This window comes from Channa argus, chromosome 8 (genome assembly GCF_033026475.1).
Source record: "Channa argus isolate prfri chromosome 8, Channa argus male v1.0, whole genome shotgun sequence".
Classification (NCBI taxonomy): domain Eukaryota; kingdom Metazoa; phylum Chordata; class Actinopteri; order Anabantiformes; family Channidae; genus Channa; species Channa argus.
In genome coordinates, this window is record NC_090204.1 from 1,398,724 (window position 1) to 1,416,570 (window position 17,847).

Genomic DNA, 17,847 nt, shown 5'->3' on the forward strand with positions numbered 1-17,847 from the left:
AGTATACATAAAAAGTAATAAGATGAATGAAGTTTAAAAAAGTAATAAGAATACTATTAATACACTGTACACTGCAATGTGATGATTACCACTGAAAAGTCCTTAAACACAGATGAGGCAAGGGTTATTTTTCAAATTTTTTCTAATTTTCAACCGCAAGGGGGCACAAGCCAGTCCCAAGTCTGGATAAATGCAGAGGGTTGTGTCAGGAAGGGCATCAGACGCAAAACACATGCCAAATTAAAAATGCGAATCATGACAATGACTTCCATACCGGATCGGTTGGGTCCCCGGTTAACAGCGACCGCCAACAGTGCTGTTGACCTACAGGGTACCGGGGGAAATTGGACTACTGTTGGTCGAAGACGAAGAAGGAGAGAAGGAAGATGTGTTCGTAGGCAGAGAGAGAAGAGGAAAGCTAAGACTGTAGGACTGACAGAAGGGACTTTGAATGTTGGGACTATGACAGGGAAGGCTAGAGAGTTGGTTGACATGATGCAGAGAAGGAAGGTGGACATACTGTATGTCCGGGAGACCAGGTGGAAAGGTAGCAAGGCTAGAAGCTTAGAGCAGGGTTCAAGTTGTTCTACCATGGGTCAGATAGGAAGAGAAATGGAGTAGGAGTTATACTGAAAGAGGAGTTTGTGAGGAATGTTCTAGAGGTGAAAAGAGTATCAGACAGGTTGATGAGTCTGCTGGAAAATAAAGGCGTGATGTTCAATGTTAGTGGTTATGCCCCACAGGTAGGATGTCAATTCTGGAGTGAGCTAGATGAAGTGATGCAGAACATCCCCAGAGGTGAGAGAGTGGTGATAGGTGCAGATTCTAATGGGCATGTAGGTGAAGGGAACAGAGGTGATGAGAATGTGATGGGCAGATTTGGTCTTCAGGACAGGAACACAGAAGGACAGATGGTGGTAGACTTTGCAAAGAGGATGGAAATGGCTGTAGTGAACACTTTCTTTCAGAAGAGGCAGGAACATAGGATGACTTATAAGAGCGGAGGTAGAAGCACTCAGGTGGACTACACAAGGCGGCTGTAGCTCAGTTGGTAAGGCAGTTGACAATGGACCACAGGGTATCAGACAGGTTGATGAGTCCCCGCTCCCGGCTACATGTCGAAGTGTCCTTGGGCAAGACACTGAACCCCAAGTTGCTCCCGGTGGGTCAAGTGAGCACCTTGTATGGCAGCCACCGCCATCGGTGTATGAGTGTGTGTGTGAATGGGTGATTGGAAATCAACATTGTAAAGAGCTTTGGATAAAAAGTGCTACATATGCGACTATTTATTTACCATTTACTACATCTTGTGTAGCTGACGTAATCTGGAAGAGATCGGTGACTGCAAGTATTGGTAGCGGAGAGTGTAGCCAGACAACACAGGATGGTGATGTGTAAAATGACTCTGGTGGTGAGGAAGATGAAGAGGACAAAGGCAGAGCAGAGCACGAAGTGGTAGAAGTTGAAAAAGGAAGAATGTCGTGTCGTTTTCAGGGAGGAGCTGAGACAGACTCTGGGTGATCAGGAAGAGCTTCCAGATGACTGGACCACTACAGCTAATGTGATCAGGGAGACAGATAGGAGGGTACTCGTTGTGGAAAGAGGAAAGTGGACAAGGAGACTTGGTGGTGGAACGAGGCAGTTCAGGAGTGTATACAGAGAAAGAGGTTAGCTAAGAAGAAGTGGGACACTGAGAGGACTGAAGAGAGTAGACAGGAGTACAGGGAGATACAGCGTAAGGTGAAGGTAGAGGTGGCAAAGGCCAAACAAAGAGCATATGAGGACTTGTATGACAGGTTGGACACTAAAGAGGGAGAGGTGGACAAAGAGGTAGAGATGGGAAGGATGTGCAGCAGGTTAGTGTGATTAAAGATAAGGATGGAAATGTATTGACAGGTGCCAGGAGTGTGATGGGAAGATTAGTAAGAGTGAAGTGAGGAGGACGTTGAAGTGGATGAAGACTGGAAACGTTAACCTAAAGTACAACTCATAGCTGATCCAGCTGAGCTGCCATCACAAACAGATGTTTGCTTTGGATGTCTTTAGATCTCTTGCCTCTCACAACAAATACCCCTTTGTCTTTTTCTTATATACCTACATGCATCTTTAGTGGAGGAGAACAAGTCCCAGGTGATACAAGTGACAGAAACATAGATGCATATAAGAGACTTGGGATGCTTCGTGACATTTAAACTCTACCGAAACAGAAGTAATCCAACAGAAATTCTGATCTACAGTATTTGTGTGCACATACTGCAGCAGACATGCTATATTTACATAACCTGCTTATACAGATATGATGGAAAAGGTGTATTAAAATAAATGAGTCATAAGGGTAAATGTTAAATAAAATCCAAACTGCAAAACCCTAACTCTAACCCTAACTGCAGGGTTATGATACTGGCGCCGTTGTCTGACTCCTTAAGCACATTCAAGTCACTAAAGCAAGAATCGATGCAGAAGCACAAACAGTCTCTTCCAGTGATTGTTGTCTCTTTCCCCACCTCACACCTCTTCCTACCCTCCCCCAACCCTATAATTACCTTTTATCAGTTAACAGGACTAATTTATTTTGTCATGCACCAGTAAATGCTTAACCCAAATAATATTATTCACACTCCGTGGGTCGGTTAGACCGTTTCATTGACACTCCTGGGTGCTTCATTATCACCCTGCTCAGCGCCAGGGGAGAGGCTGTGATGCGTTGTGGGAGCAGGAATGCAAGATTGCTGAAGAGGAGGAAAAAAAAAAAACCTGGGCAGCCTCCTTTGGATAAACCACCTTATTCCCCCTCCCCAGGGGCAGAAATCAATAGGCTGTTGCAGGTCTCTGCACAAAAACTCTCCTCTCAGTAACACTGCTAGAGGGTAGTGGGTGTCTTGGAAACAAACCCCACTGAGCTCTGCAAGGTTTAATGCATTACTGAGATTCTGTCTCAGCCCAGGGACCAGATTATTGTCTTAATATTCTTTCAACAGGATTTTAGATTAAAGAAAATGTTACTTGTCTATCAAGCTGGAAACACTGTACGAAAACAGAATCTTTAATCATTAAATATCAGTTACATCACATTTTTAAATAAATGAACTGAATGGATATTTTATCATCTTGCTTCCAATATAAGAGTTGAGATATCAGCAAATAAGATTTTATTACTTTGAGTATTTTTCTTGTATTTTCACTCTTGTTTTAGTTCGTTGATCACTACCAATCATTATTACTGTTCAACATTTGGATCTGAGTTGTTTTTACATCAGCTAACACTGAGTATCATCATGGCGTCTGTTTGTGCTGTGGAAAACTTGAAGTAAACAAGGCAGAAATACTGTCAGTCAGAGATGATTAGGCCTGAGTCTGTCAACTAAGGGATAATATTTTAAAACCTCCAGACTGAGAAAGTATGCGAACATGGTGCAGATGACTCTGCATACACAGTAAAAAGCAAGTATATTCTTGTCCATAATATCTATACATTTATCCTATTTGCTTTTTCTTTTGTTATCCTCATCCCTGATTACTTCCTCATTACTTTGCTTTATTACAAAATGTGTAAATTTAATATTTCTAATGTATAAATTTTAATGGTTTCTGAAATGTATCTCTTCATAAAACCCATTGAAAGACAACATACAAAAAGAAGGCACACAGAATATGTGGCTTCATCTGTTCAGCCAGATGCTTCAACAGGAAGTGAAAACTATATAGCGAAAGCTATATAGCATTTGCTGTTACTCTGCTGCTGAAAACAGACATCTGGTTTGTTGTGCATCACATTCATTACCACTACAATGTCAAATTGGAGCAGAGAAGATTTTTAGGAAATGAAGGAGCAGAGTTTCTGCATACAGTTGTGAGTTGTGATTTTTTTTTTTTTTGTCCAAATGTATGAGCTGCAGAAAAGTCACACTTTAGTGAATTCAGTCCTGGTTCAGGATTCTACTTTTTGCATAAAGCAAAGAACCAGGACTATGCGCTTTATGTGGCTTTCACCTTAAGCATTAGGCTATCAAGAGGATCCATCACTCGACAGGTTTAATGGTTTAATTGGGACCTATTTTGCATCCACAACCCTCGATTAGTTTGATGGTTTTCTACAGATTTCTCAATAAATGATGACTCAGTCAAGGGGCGACTGTGGCGCAGGAAGGTAGAGTGGTTGTCCACCAATCTCACAGTTGTTGGTTCAATCCCCAGCTCCTCATGTATACACATGAGTCACATATTGAAGTGTCCTTGAGCAAGACACTGAACCTCAACTTAGTTGCTCCCGGTGAGTGTTGGCCAGCTGCATAGCAGCTCCCCCATCAGTGTATGAGTGTGAGTGTGAGTGTGAATGGGTGAATAAGAAGCAGTGTAAAACGCTTTGAGTGCCAATAGGTAGAAAAGTGCTTTATAAGTGCAGAACATTTACCATTCAATGCTTATCGCTTTCAGTAAAATGTTTTTAATTTCTGGTCACTAATGTGCTAACTGCTAATGTACAGTGTAAAAATACCATAGAAAAATATATATAAAAAATATAAAAATATAAATAAAATAAAAATATATATAAAAATGTTCAACCCCTCCTGGTTTTTTAGACTTTTTTGTGCGTAACAAACATAAGCTAACAAAACAAACAATGCAACATTTAAGTTGTAAATGTATTTATTGCAGTAATAAGGTTATGCATTTTGGAAAATAGCCCCATGAACTCAACAGCTAGTCTCTCTGTCTACACTTTGACTTTGGACTGTCCTTTCAGTATCAGTGTCTCACTGTGCATCTGTGGAGTCCTAGAGCTTTATTATTATTGGATTGTTTTGTACCCCATCGAAGACCGATGTCTTTCATTTTGTGAAAAGCGGGCAAATTCTTTTAATTCTGGGCCTAACTGTTATTGAAGAGCTGAAAATGTTCAGAATCATATTTGCACAAAAAGAAATCAGGAAGGGAGTTTTTAATAGCACTGTATGTCCACAGGTGTTCATGTTCAAAATGTGGAGCAACCATTTTTGTGTGTTTCAAGCCTTCCGGCAAACACAGCAGATGTTGCCTTTATAAAAGAAGAGCAGATTGGTTTGTTGTGAAAGGTGGCTGTACTTTGGACCACAGGTGTTTCTCACTGAGGTTGCAAAGTACTATACTACTTGCATATTGATTATAGATGCAGATTGCCAGTGTTCTTTTTATGAGGGAATGTTGAACAGCAGCAAGAATTATCATCTGAAAAACGTTTTGAAAAAAGTAGCTGATGCTGACACATGTATGTGTGGTTGTGCGTTATGAAATTATATGGATCCAGACAGAACTTAGTTTTTTGTATTGTTTATAGAAGGAGAAACGGCACTAAAATGTGCACCTCTCTGTCTTTTCTCCACAGCCACATCTATGTGATCCCAGCCTTCACCTGGATTCTAGCTCTTGCCATCTTACTAGCCCACACAGTCATCCAGCCAATCACCTCTCTGCTCACCTTACTGAAGGGAATCCTGCTCATTGTCACAGTAATCACTATTTTCTTTTATTATATTTTCCTTGTTTTTGCCGTGTAATTAGTCAGTGTGCACAGAGATCAGTATTGAGAAATAATGCAATTACAATAATTACATTTTTTCATTAACAACTACTCTGAAATGCTACTATTATTACTTTCACTAACCGGAGTAGTGACGTTTATCTGTGTTACCTGAACACGATTTTATTTTGGAGACTATTAGGACTTTCGTGTGCACAGGCCAGTTCACGCCTAGTAGCTAACAAGCTAAATGTAGGTGGGACTTACACCAGTCACTATTATGAGTTTATTTGTTCATTACTCATGTCAAAGTCAAAGTTTATTGGACGATGCTTTAACTTCATGTCTTCATGTGTAGATCTAAATACTTTTCAATGGGATTTGACGGTGTGGGGGGAAGTAACAAAGTAATATAAGGAAAGTAGGCTGACTTATTACTTATTATGTAGGATAACTGGACAATTAATGATTTGAAAATAACTTCAATTTTTAACCAAGGCAATGACCCCAATGATTCTTCCCTGGTTATGTAAGAATAATCTGGAAGAGAGAGTAGCTGCTGCAATACTCTGTACAATGGCTCGGTCAACTCAATCACCAGATCTGAACCCTATTGAGCTGGTTTGGGAGAAGCTGGACCGTAGAGTAAAGATGCCTTAAGTCCTGTAGAGGAACAATCACTATGGTTTGTGAATCATTGATAATATATATAGACATATTATTAGGTCACTTTACTCCACGTCTCCCTATTTACACTTCCCCAACTACATAATTTGAATGAGAAATTAGATTTATTTATTAATAATAAATAATAATATAAATAATTATTAATTATGGAAACAAAATATTGTAGTGGATGATTATTTGTGGAGTTATTCACTCTTGCTCTTTTTATCCCTCAGTAATGGGTGTGTATCCTTTGTCCATTTTTAAAGGGAGGGTCACGCTATCAAAACAGATGGAAGGGACATTGTACTATATGCACTATGCAGAAGTTGTGAATGTACTAAGCTCATGTAAGTTTTTCCAGGTCAGTCCCTGTGAACATGTCAGTGGCTAGGCAGGAGCTCTTGATGGAAGACCTTTGAACCCTTTGTAGGGATACGTACCTTCGTTCTACTAAACTAGTTGCTGCTTTGTTTTGACAGATGCATTGGCACCACTAGCCCTACAGACAGTCCAAATGTAGGGGCTGCAAAGTGGGCATCCATAGAGTCCCAGCTCACCCTAACGCACTTAGTAGGTGATCAATACGTGGAAACAGAAAGCATGAATTGGCCTTAAGGCTACTTTGACAAGGTTAGGTAAAGCAATAGTATTTCTTTCAGACTGAGTAAGAAGTACTAAGTAATTACTTTAACAGGACGGTTTCACAGCAGTACATTTGATGTTTATTTACACATGCAATAAAGTACCAGTGCAAGCAAATTGTCTGCAGACACTAATACAGTTTTAAGTGATAGTGGTAGTGATATTTAACAGGTAATTGCAAAATAGTGTAGACAATAGACATGTGATTTTGTAATGGCCTTGTGCTAAAAGCTGAATAAGTCATATTTAAAAGCGGTACGTATTTATCATAGTAAACAACCGAGTGGTCACAGAAAGTTAAATACAGTGTAGACTGTTAAGATGCTTTGTGCAAACCTGTTCCTGGGGAACTTCACTAATTTTCAACTTGCTTTCTGTGGCTTTTGTTTAGGGTGTAAATGTACATTACTGCATTTAAACCTTCCTCTGACTTCACAGTATTAAAATATTTCTCTGCTTCCACCTAAAAAAAAACTCAGATCCCAGCACCCGGAGGACTTTTTTAAAGCATTAGGTGTTCAGATGATGTCATTTGAAGGAACTCTGGAAAAGCAGGTTGACCATGATTACAAACTCCAAAATGTGAGCAGCAAGATGACATAATTTGAAATGAAGGTTCCTCCAAGTGATGTCATCTGGAGATTTCAGCTAGAAGTAGCGAGATATTTTGTTATAGGGAAGTCAGAGAGAACTTCAATGGCATTCATTTACAAACTAGAACCAAAAGAAGCAAGTTCAATATCAGTGAAGGCTTCCTTTTACATTAATTATATAAGGTCTTTAGTTGCACAGAGAAGTGCTCTGATTTTAAATACAGCAAACTCTCCACATTGGGGAACATTACTGTTTTTCCGGAGTGGTCACCTCACTATGATGGTCCCCTGGGTGCTAACAAATGCCAAGACCCAGCATTGCCTATGATTATGTAATGTAAGTAATTATGTTGGAGAATATGCATTTAAATATTTAGTCATCTCTTGGGACATTTTAGTCAGCGAATGTAGAAAAATCTCTATATAATGCACTGTAGAGGAGATCTAATGCATCTTACTTTAATTTTTGTAGTGTGGCAGGAAAAGTCCCCAGTGCCTCCTTATAATCAAATACATGACAGCTTTTCAAATTTCCTGCCAGTTAGTTATAGGAACTATAAATCACCTAAATTTGTTATGTGCTATTTAATTCTCAATGCCCGAGGACTCCTGAGAACCAGCTCATGTTACTTTAACTCTCTCTGTCCTTATTCAAGTGGAAACTACTTTCTTCCCATTGTTTTTCTCTCTTGTCTTTATCATTTTTGATGCTGAAGACAGTTATTGCAAATCCTCAATAAATAAAATCCTCTTTTTTTTTTGTTTTTTGTTTGTTTTGTCTTTCTGCAAAATGCAGTCACAATATTATCATTTAGCATTTCTTTTCTTACTTTCTTACAGGGCAAATAGTGAGATGTAATTGAGATTGAAAAAGCATAGGATTGATGAATTAATAAACAAATAACCAAACAATTAGGGCATAGTGACAAATCAAATGTGCTGACACAATAGAAATGAAATGTGACTGCAGAAAAACATCTTTACAAAGAAGTAATGTCAGCACCATGATGCATTGGATGTGTGCTATGAAATACCTGAACAGCTCAGTTAGCACCTCAAAAAAACAAATGGACATGCAGGTAAATAGATGTAGCCATTACTAGTGTCATGGTTTTAATGGTGGGTTATGTCCACTGTACCCTACTGGTGACTTTCCGTGTGTTTAATTGAGAAAAAGGAAAAATCCAACGTGCAGTTTGGCTTTTCAGCCACCAGGCTTCGCAAAGTTTCGTCCCCCTTTCTAGTCCACAGTACTGAATCCTACTGTCAGTGGATGCGTTAACAACTTCTTGATGAAAACTAGTTTTAAATCTGATTTCTAACAAAGCTGCTGTCATAACCTTGTGTTCATGCTGACTTTGTCAGATGATTTGATGGCAATATTTCTGTAGATTGTCTCGGCCTCTTTAATGTGGGTCATGATGAGATTAGATTACTTTCATACCTGTCTCCTATAAGGTTCATAAGCAAATAAACTACTAAAAAATTTTTAAGTGAACATTTGATATTTGGATTATAGCACACTCCAACATGTCTTTAACGAATGAGTCGATACATTTACCTACAGACATGAACATTTTTCCATCACTCTATCGGAGTCGCGAGTTGGTCAACTGGGTCACTTTAATGCCACATTGATTCCAGCGTTGTTCCATGAAAGAACAATAACCAGCGACCAATCTCCTTTAAATTATTTTCATTATTTATTAAGATAAGTTCTCCTCTCTTCCTGTAGTTGTACGCATAGGTCTACAGATCAACCAGTGTTGGACAAACTACACAGATGCTCACTGTGGAAATTCAACACATTGAGTGTAAATATTATTAAACTTTACTTTAATTACTTGGATTAGTTTTTATTCATCATGGGCTGCAGTCATGTTCCATATTTTAAAATATTGTAATTAATTTGAAAGATAAAAGCTGGTGTCAGCTGTTGACTAAACTACAACAACCCCCTCCAACTGCTGTGAATGAGCTCATCGTATTCAGACTATTTAGCTTTTACATTTATTGAACAGTGAGGGTGCTAAAGGATTTTATCAACGTGTTTAGATTTGTTAGATCCGCTGTTAAAAAAACAGCCACCAGAGAGGCAGAAAAGAGACATATTTACCATGGAGTGATGTCTGATTTCATTTTTACATCGTCCAACCACATTTGAATAAAACTTAAACTAACACAAATTGGCCTTTCCGAATTAAAAAATTCACAATCGGCGCAGTTTATGAATCTGTGGCTTCTTTTCTTGCTCATTTTGTCAATGCACTGTTTCCTCTGTCAGCTGAGATTATTATTATTATTATTGTTATTATTATTATTATAATCTCCTCATGGGCTACTTAAACTAATCTAATCATGAAAATTGAATCCGAAGCTGTTTCTACAGAATAAGCTCTGGGTAATAAACTAACAGCGAGATCCGTTGCCTATTTTAATGATCAGGTGTTAGTAACTAACACGGGGGAGGTGGGGGAGTCCCCAGTGGTGTGCAAGTGTTTCTGCTTTGTTTGATGGCGAGTTCCCCCAAACAAACCTCTTTACGAATGTGCTGAGTGGGGGAGATGGGTAACCGTGGAGATGGTCTCACACCTGAGAGGAGTGAATGATGACTTCATTTAAATATGAATGAAAACCCCCAAACCTCTCGCCGTGGTTCCACTATTGTTCGACTTTTTCAGCGCCAAATTTTTTGCACTGCTCCATTGTTGTGTCGCAAACTCATGACTCATGAGGAGTTACTGAAAGAGAAAACAAATCGCACATGATCAGGCTGAATGTGTGCTGTTATTAACATCTTAGAGACGGTTTCTAATGGTCAATGTGTGACCGAACCTTCTCTGTCCATTAACCGAGAAAAAAACTACAGTAAATATTCCGCCCAGTTTCCTAAAATCTGTCTTCCTGAACAAATACATTTTATTCTCTCTCCTTAATTTTCCGTAGCCACAGTCATATTTTTCATCTCTTGTAGCAGCAAACGATTTATGCCGTGGTTTAATCTTATGTTTCTCATCACATACTTCTTGTTTAGGATGAATATAACGAGAGTAAAATTGTTGTCCACCAATCTTGCATTTGTTGGTTCAATCCTCGGTCACATGTCGAAGTGTCCTTGAGCAAGACACTGAACCCCGACTTAGTTGCTCCCGGTGAGTGTTGGTCAGCTGCATAGCAGCTCCCCCATCGGTTTATGAGTGTGTGTGTGATTGTGAGTGCGAATGGGTGAATGAGAAGCAGTGTAAAGCACTTTGAGTGCCAATAAGTAAAAAAAAGTGCTATATGACTGAAGACCATTTACCATTTGGATGCTGCTCTATATTATTAATAAGCCAAAAGAAGATTTCCTCAAACAACTGTAGAAAGAGAAATGAATTGCCAGTTTAAATAATCTGGTCCCAAATTTTGTAAGAGATGTATTTCATGGACCTTTCAATTTGTCGTACAGGCTGTGCTGTCTCTGATCAGCACTTAGGACTGTGTTAACTGTGTTTTGTTAACTGGGATTTCTTTTGAGATCATCACACCACTCTGCAGTATCCTAAACCTAATCTAAGTTCTGCCTGGCCGATAAATACAGCAGTATCATAACATAGCACTGAATGCTAGCTGAGCCTGATCATCATCCTCCATCACTTTGTCCTAAACTGTCATAATGGGCATGAGTGGATAGAAGTTTGGGCCGAAAGAGGACAACTGTCCAAACAGCAACAGCGGATCAATTTCTTAATTCCCTCAAAGAAGGAGCCAGTGGAACGTAACTCCCTATATGATTATATAGGATATTCTGTCCTGGAAGACCAAATAATTCATTAATTCATTAATAGCACACACAAAGGTGTTCAATTTTATAGGCGTTTCCGAAGACTAGTTAGAAAATGAGGTAGATAAAATTACTGTACAAAGATAAATAGTTTTGGTGAGAGTGTGTTGCTTGACCCTCTACATTGAGACATTTACAGTATATTATACATAGAAGATTTCATCTGTTCATGCATGAACACACATACACACAATCTGAAAGAAATGTGTCCTAGAGCAACGTCCCAAACAGGGAGAAGTGTTAAGATTTAGAGGTTCAGTTGTGGAGCAGGGCACTGAGAGCAAGTCCCGCCACTCTGCATCAATATGAGAGAGAGCCAGGCAGGCAAGGCCACATGCTCCGGAATAAAACACCCTTTCGTCCAGCACCAGCCCATTTATGATCCAACAATTTTTTTTTCTTTATGGCTGAAATATTAATGTTTCTATCTTGGTATACCTAGAAAGAAAACAGCAGTTTCCAGGCCCTGAGCTGCCAAGAGAGTGGGGAGGAAGGGCAATTTAATAAGTGATGTCAAGGCAAATAAAAGTGTAGGTATGACCTTCAGTCAGTGACTGCTGTAATGCATCAAAAATATCACAAATGTAAAATCTTTTGTATTTATTTATTTATTTATTTATTTATTGCCATTTGATACTGGAAAAGCATCCACTTGGTAATAATTATTGCAATAAAGATTGCATCATTCCAAATAAACCGCTGCGTGAAAGCAAAAAGGACACTAGTGCCTAAATAAAGCAGGCAGGTCTTTTCTCCACCTTAGTGTCATTACACGGCTTTGATATTTCCTGAAATCACTTCTCAGTGATTCAGTGCCACTGAATTCTCACTATTCTCTATTCCACTCCACTACTCCACCAAACTGCATACGAAAATTAAACCAGCAGTACATTTTCTTTACTCTGGGTAATGTGTCTGGCACCTGAATTTGCTTGTTTGTCTGTGCCATTTTTAGAAGTACATTTACTCAGGTACTGTACTTCAATATAGTTTTGCAGTACTTGTACTTTTCTGAAGGATTTCCATTTTAGACTACTTACTCCACTATAACCAGGTTGGCCTCGGGTATACAATTCACATTGTATACTGTACGTCTTAAATATTTTAGTCACGTCACCCACAAGAATTTCTGCTTACAAAGCAGCATGCACAAAATATGAGACCATAGACCACCAGCAGATTGTGGGAGCACTTGTTTTTGTAACACTTTGTCCCTGCTTCAGAGCCACATTCTGTTAACATGGACTACTTTTTCACTACCAGCTCGTGCTATGAAAAACAAAAGTACCCTTTAAATTGTAAATGGTCTTTTCTACCTATAGGTACTCAAAGCGGTTTTCACTGCTTCTTATTCACACTCACAATAACACACACAGATGGGGGAGCTACCATGCAGCTGCCCCCCCCCAATTAAGCTAACAGGCTGTAAACAATGCAGGGTCTGCTGTTGTGTAGCACATGGTGAACTCGAAAGAAACAAAAGCTTAGTTGAAAATAGTGACGTCTCAAAGGAAAGATCAGAAAGTAAGTAGTTAACTCTGATTTCCTAAATGAGGCTGAAGTGATCTTAAGTGGTTTTAACTGTTCAGTTCATCATGTTGTTAGTAACTCCACAGCTTACAGAACCTACGATATGCACATTATATTATGTTGTTAAGCTATAATAATTAACACTCTGCACATCGGAGTTATGTTACTAGTGTCTGATTTTTAAAAGAGAGTTAATTTAAGTAATGATGAGAAAGAGAGAGAGAGAGATAGAAAGTCAGGATGCTTGATCAGCTGAGAAACTATTGTGAGGTTTAGAAACAGTTTGCATTACAGAGTTATGTCATCTGTAGTAGAAGTAGTAGTAATAGCAGCAGAGAGGGGCTGCAGGAGGAGGACAGCCGGTTCAAATTTAGATCTGGGTCCAACTTGCATTAAATATATTTAGATTTATTTAGATAGCCACGTTTAATTTTTTCAACATTGCACTCTCAAAGTTTAAATTTGAAGTTTGATCTTAAATTTAAATGACATTGTGTTAAAAAGTTCTCAATAAGTCTCAATTTTAACTTGTTTATATCTGTTAACATTTATAATTCAGAGAAGAATATGTAATTTTACTCCACTACATTATTTCTACCTTTTTAGTTATAAGATTCTTTGTACTAAATGTAATTGACTAATAAATTATGATATATTATTATGGCTTACCAACCTGCCAGTACATAAATTAGTTAAAATCTGTTAAAACTTTTGGTTCCACACAAAGTTTCTAGCTGGATCAACGGCTTTCGGCTTGTCCCATTCGGGGGTCGCCACAGAGGAACGTGTTGCTGGGAAAATAGTAAAGCTTTTGTACATTGTAGTTCAACTGAGTAAAGAATTTGTAGTACTTCTATGTGTAGATGAGTATGTTTTTAGGCAAATACTTGCACTTTTACTTCAGCATTGAGTTTGTGTACTTCTTCCGTCTCCGATAATGTTGCACAAAAACACAAGTGTATAACACAGATTAATAAGCAGTGTAGTTGGTGTGATAGAAATCTTACAGACATCTACAACCTGCAAATGGTTTCACGCTATCAAGGATAAATAGCTATAGCTAGAGATCACCAGGGTTTTATAGGCTGATCATTCAGGCTAAGTAGTAGTAAAAAGTGAGTAATTTAACAAACAGATGCTATTGTTTACTCCTCAAATTAAAAACTTTTTTTTTTAGATCCTTATTATCATACTTTTTTCCACATTAAAATAAAAATAAATTGGACATTTACCAGGGTATCCAAACATTCAAAAGAAACTCAATGCTGGATTCTCTTTGATTTCCTCCCTTTGCAGGAGCATAATCCTAAATAAAGTCATCCATAATTTATTCCAATTTCCAAACACTGGCCTCAGGGAGATGCTTCTCCACCACAAGAAAAAAAGAAATACTTTCAAAAAGCCGATGTTACCTTGGTGCACATAACTCTTTAAAAAAAAAAAAATGATGGAAGTCAACTTTATGAAAAGTAAATGTGAAACCTTGGCGGTAAACAACTTAGGAAGTTGACTGATATTTTGAACAGGATTATAATAAGTGTTTGCAGGAGGTCTGTGTGCAGAGGCAGAGTGAGAGACATGCAAACAGCTCTCCGGGGCAGCTTTATTGATTAGGACTGATTCTGGTGAGACAAAGGTCAGTGTAAGCAGCCTGATGGGTTTTGGATAGAAGCATCAGCAGTTTGTTTTCTCTTAGGACAGTGAAAGAGTTCACATCACTGCACACACTACATGCTGGTAACAAAGATGGTTTTAGTGGGAATTACATGACATTCCCATTAGCCTCAGCTGTACTTCATATTTAATTTAGTACTATTTTCAGATATGAGTATAGCCACATGTTACACCAAGATAGTGAACTTGATGAACAGTGCTAAATATATCACATTAGAATTTATATCAATTCAGTTCCTTAGTACAGTTTTACAGAGTCGCTACTGGTTGAAGCTTTGTCGTTCAATATGCAGTTATCTGAACTACTTTTTTTTTTTGGCTTTTGGCTTATCCCATAAGTTCAGGACTGTCACAGCAGATCATTTGTCTGCATGTTGATTGTCTGCATGTCTTGCCCAGCAACAGTTTTACATGTGGTCGAGGAGAACCAGGTGTAAACCTACAAAACTGTAATCGGTGGGTGGCCACATTACCAACTGAGCCGCCCTATTTGAACTACAAATGGACCCCAAATAAGATATGAGAACTCAGGTTATATTTTGGGACACATCCATTTTGGCCTCCAGGAAACAGCAAAAATTACACAAGCCAAACAAAAAAAAAAGTTAAACTGGCTTCTTCTATACCAGTGGCTCTCAAAACCTGTCCTCAATACAAAACGGTGTCTGGTGATGATCTGAGAGATTGGTATTGTCAGTAATGCATACTTGAAACAACTGATAGATATGTTTAATTAAAGCTGATCAAATTCTGATGCTTTTTGAATATTTATGAACTTTTTTGTGGTCCATCTGAGACTACTGGCTTTGTAGCATTGCTGTCCTTCCTAGCTTGGGTGCACCAACAAGTGACTCTGAGATCAGATTTCACAAAATTCAGACACAAACAAATCATTGGTAAATTTTATGATGAAATCCTATACTCTCATTTTTAGCCACTGTTGATGTGCTGCAGAATTTGTTGGGATGGCTGTGGTTTAGGAGCTAGAGCAATCATCCACCATTTGCAGCTTTGATGGTTCAATCCCCAACTCCATCTGCCTGTGCTGGGTCAGGTGAGCACCTTGTGTGCCAACTCTCCTGTCATCTGTGTGTGTGTGTGTGTGAGAGAGAGAGAGAGAATTGGTGAATAAGAAACAACATAAAGTAAAAAGGAAATTCTATTAATCATTTTACATGGCAGAGCAGCGACCTGTCCGGGGTGTACCCTCCTGTTTTCCCAATATCAACTGGGATGAACTGCAGCCCCCTGCAAACCTTAACAGCTTAAGTGGTTTCAATAATGGATTAGGTTGAAGCTACTTTGTGTTTTGAACTAGTGTCTCCAGCATTTGTATAAAAAAAATATGTTTTTATGTGTGTTGGATTAATTAAAAGGCATTTGTCACCTAAATGGGTTTACACATTTAGTTAAAGGAGCCTTCACTGATACTGAACTTGCTTCTTTTGTTTTTTTGTTTATGCAGAACATGTAAATGGATAAAATGTCTGACTTCCCTATATTTAAAATATCTCTCTACTTTTAGCTAAAAAATACCTCCAGATGAAATCACTTCAGTTCAGATTAAGTCATGCTCGCACTATACAGTTTGTAATCGTGGTCAACCTGCTTTTCCAGTGCTCCTCCACATGACATCATCTGAACTCCTAATGATGAAAAACCCCTCTGGGGGATGTCATCTGGAGTAATTTTTCGGCTAAAAGCAGAACACCCGAAACTAAAGCTAGAGGTGAAGTTGCCCTTTAAATCTTGCTGTAGGCAAATAGGAATCAAAATAGAGTCCGAAGCAGCAGTATACTAAAGGATCGAGCCCAGAGGCCTTGAATGGGACATCACCAGGTCATGAGCTGCTCCCTCTGCTTGGCATCTGAGGGCTTTGCAGATAAAAGTTGCAATTATGTAAAATAACAGTGGGGCTCAAATGAATTTGATACCCCTCGATAAGAGCTCTATTAAGTCATCGTGAAATTGGCCTAAATGAAGCTTTGGCTATTACATCAAGCACACATAAAAATTTGGGTGAACACAGTTTTACACACAGACACACAGAGACACCTTTAAATGATTCTTAGGCACCGGGCTGTGGAATTATGTAGGAGGGTAGATTATTCATGGGGAATCGACTACAATTTCACGGCTTTCTGGAAATAATTAGCGTGACATTTATTCAGGCTTTATAATTGGTTAAGACTTCCAGACCCTCACCTCTAATAAAGTTGTCATTGAACCTTTAATACCGTTGGCTCCCATGACAGCAGGTGAATATTGCAGCATGGTGCAGGGCGGTCAAATCATTGGAAAGAGGACAGTGCAGTCAGGTTTATGGTGCGTGTGTTTGTGTGTGTGGTGAGTGCTTAAGGAAAATGTGGCCCATTCATCGCCCAGGCCTTAATGAAACCTGCCCACCGCAAGATTATGAGATAATTTCTCAAAGATTTTTAAGGTGACGTTCTAAAAAGCATTAGTTGGTAAATAGGACTTCAGAGCTTTTTGAAACCCGTCATCTCAACACTTTGCTCCGTCTTTCTACTTTTCTCTCAGTCCTCTTGAACCGTTCTTGTTCAATTTTCTCCTGTTTCCTTCCTGCTTTTCCATCTTGTCTACTTCCCAGCTCTGCCTTGTTTTCACTGCTTTCAATCTGTTTACGCACATCTTTGCCTCAATGTTCGGGGAATTGATTTTCATGCTTCTTTGAACTACTTGGAAACAGACCATAGTACTTTTTTATTTGCATAAAAACACAAAGGTTAGCCTGTACTCTGTGTGGCCAAAGGAGCGCCAGAAAACAGATTGCGTTCAGCCATCAACTTTAATCCTGGTCGATTTTATTAATGCTTTATTGCAGAATATTTTCCCCTCCTCTATACAGATCTGCACTCTCCACTTTTTTTTTTTTACCAGCCCATTGAGTTCCTTGTAAAATAACTATATACCACCATCAATAAAACATCACACTTTTTCTAATGCATTCACATGATTTTTTTTTTTTTTTTTATTGTTTGGAATTGATTCAGCTGTCAGCCTGTAAGAGTTCTCAGTCTTTCCAGCATTTCCCAGACTTTTATTTGAGACTGATGTAGCCTAAAATGCCTAATTTTATGGCAACTTTTCTAAATGCGTGCAATACTTTTTGAAATGTTTTGCTTTTATTTGTAATGAAATTGCAGGAGCAAGAGAAAGTTAATGCAAGTTGTTTTTCTATAATTCATTAAATTAGAGGAATTTGTTACTATGACAATAAGCTTTACTTTTGAAAAGATGTTTACACACATGCACCATGTAAACGGACGAACATCATTTTATAATTTGTACTGATATTTCTTCAAAAATGTCTTTGTGTTCAGGTTTTAGAACAAAAAAAAAGTAACATTGGTTTGTGTGAGATGTTCAGGTACAGTGCAAAGTGTAGGTCAGATTTG

General features: G+C 38.5%; 1 protein-coding gene across 2 annotated transcripts in view; it reads left to right on the plus strand.

Annotated features, from left to right (window-relative positions):
- si:ch211-51h4.2 (uncharacterized) overlaps positions 1-17,847 on the plus strand; it is a 70,488-nt gene that overhangs the window by 27,483 nt on the left and 25,158 nt on the right. For both annotated transcript variants that reach the window (XM_067514239.1, XM_067514240.1), the window contains one exon: positions 5,363-5,486. In XM_067514239.1, the coding sequence (XP_067370340.1) occupies positions 5,363-5,486 (124 nt within the window). The remainder of the gene's footprint in view (positions 1-5,362; positions 5,487-17,847) is intronic.